Source organism: Octodon degus, unplaced genomic scaffold, assembly GCF_000260255.1.
Source record: "Octodon degus isolate 3935 unplaced genomic scaffold, OctDeg1.0 scaffold00239, whole genome shotgun sequence".
Taxonomy (NCBI): Eukaryota; Metazoa; Chordata; class Mammalia; order Rodentia; family Octodontidae; genus Octodon; species Octodon degus.
Genome location: NW_004524815.1, coordinates 491,435 through 493,771, shown reverse-complemented (window position 1 = coordinate 493,771; position 2,337 = coordinate 491,435). Strand labels below are relative to the sequence as shown.

At 40.1% G+C, this 2,337-nt stretch overlaps 1 protein-coding gene across 1 annotated transcript; it reads right to left on the bottom strand.

Moving 5' to 3' along the window:
- Positions 1 to 811: 811 nt before the first annotated feature.
- Positions 812 to 1,777, bottom strand: LOC101588584 (olfactory receptor 1038-like). The gene has a single exon (XM_004645754.1). It carries the CDS (start codon positions 1,775 to 1,777, stop codon positions 812 to 814), a length of 966 nt encoding a protein of 321 aa, XP_004645811.1.
- Positions 1,778 to 2,337: the final 560 nt, after the last annotated feature.

Sequence of the window (2,337 nt, the reverse complement as noted above, 5' to 3'; positions counted from 1 at the left end):
AGAAAAAAAATGGAAGTGTAGGCCCAGAATAGTCTGGAGTCCTCCAAAACAGAAGTTGATGCTTGTGGGGAGGAGAGAGATATCGCAGCTTTAGAAGCAAGCAAGAATCACTCTCCTTTCATTAATTTGCTCTACACAGGTGGAATTACACCTGCCCATATCGGTGAGGCTGATCTTCTTTGCTTACTCAGGGGACTCAAATTCTAATGCCTTCCATATATCCTCGCCGCCACACTCAGAAATTGTGCTTTACTAACCATGGAGCTGTCTAGTTGCTCAGTCAAAGCAACTGGACACAAAGCAATACATAAAATACTCTGCAGCATCATGTAATTTCAGAGAATTACCTAGAATGAAATTTATCATGCAGAGAAGAGGGCTGCAGAGGGCCACATAGTGGTCATAAGCCCTGACTGCAAGAGGTAGAATGGAAAATGATAACAGCATTCAGGCTAATGTTAAGGACCAAACAAACACTTACATAGAATGAATGAAGGTACTTAGAACTTCCTCCCTTGATGCGTCGTTTATCCTCTGCCAGTACACTAATCAAGAGGGCAAAATGAAAACCGTCAGCTAAATATTTAGGATTGTTTAGGGGGGCTTCCAGGTCAATGGCATCAAGGTCTTGTATTAAATAGTGGTAATTAAAAAAAATTCAGTTGTACCCAAGAGTTCATTTCTTCATGGATTGGATGAAGAACAAACACCTGTGCAAAATGACTTTACTCATATGGAAGGTGATAAAAAAGCTTTTAGTCCAGACAATGATGTTTAAGACTTTGCAATCTTCATGGAATATTGATCCAACTTAGGAAATTCCTTTTTTAAAATGTCTCAGAGGCAGGGCAGAACACTTTCCCAGGGCTTTCTTCAAGGCGCTCTTGACCTCCTGATTCCTCAGACTGTAGATCATGGGGTTCAGCATGGGGATGACCATGGTGTAGAACACAGAGGCCATCTTGTCTGTGTCAAGGGAATGGCTGGATTTGGGCTGCAGATACATGAAGATCAGAGTCCCATAGAATATGGTTACAGCGGTCAAGTGAGAGGCACAGGTGGAGAATGCTTTGCGCCTCCCTTCGGTGGACTGGATCCTCAAGATGGCAGCCACAATGTACAAATAAGACACAAGCACAGTGGCCAATGAGCTGATCATGTTGAACCCAGCAAAGATGAATATCAGGATCTCTTTGAGGCTGGTGTCTGAGCAGGCAAGGGCCATCAAGGGGACATCGTCACAGTAGAAATGATTGATTATATTGGGGTCACAATAGATCAACTGGAAAGTAACTATTGTGTGAAGCAAAGCAACAGAAAAGCTGTATAAGTAGGGGCCCAATACCAGCCGCGTGCACACCTTTTGGGACATCAGAACCATGTAGAGGAGAGGGTTGCAGATGGCCACATAGCGGTCGTAAGCCATGACTGCCAGGAGGAACATCTCTGAAATCAAGAAGTTCAGGAAAAAGCCCAGTTGTGTTGCACATGCGTAGAAAGATATAGACCTGCGCGTGGTCAGAAGGGTGTTTAGGAACTTGGGGGCTATTGACGAGGAGTAGCAAAGGTCTACAAAGGCCAGATTACTGAGGAAAAAGTACATGGGTGTGTGCAGCCGAGAATCCAACTGGATTAAGGAAATCATCCCCACATTTCCTAACAAAGTCAAAGTATATACTGCAGAAATGATCACAAAGAGAATGATTTCAATTTCTCGATGGACAGAAAAGCCCAGAAGGATAAACTCTGTCACTTTGGTGGTATTCCTTTCAGCCATTTATTTGAATCTCTATGCTGTAGAGAAAAAGACAAGTTAGGAATATAGACACATGGGGAGGAAGGCCTGTACCTATTGGATATTTTGGCTTGAGAGAAATACTGTTGGACACAGTGACATTCCAAAGAAATAAGCACATCTACTTGAAACCAGCCTCTGTATGGCTTTCTGAGGCTCAAAATTAAATATCACTAAAAAAGTTAACTGAGCACAAAAGAGAATAAACATAATCCTTATATATTTGTAAATACATTTAACATTTTAGATTTAGAAAATAATCATAGTAATAGAATGAATAAGAAGAGAGCACCAATTTTGTGTTTTTCTGTTCCCTTATTTTCTATTAAGAAAGGAAAAAAATTCTCATTATACCAATTCATTATGTTTCTAGATAGATTTCATTATAGATATTATATATTATATAACCAGTATATTCAATAAAGAACAAGGTAAGCCATTAAATATTTCTACCTGTAGGTCAGGCACAATTAGAATTTTTCTATAAAAAAATTCATTTTCAAATATTGCATTTCCAAGGAAGAAAGAGCACAAATATCTCT

Excerpts from the sequence above, each read along its gene's own strand:
- LOC101588584 (XM_004645754.1), bottom strand. The coding sequence starts at position 1,777 with ATGGCTGAAAGGAATACCACCAAAGTGACAGAGTTTATCCTTCTGGGC.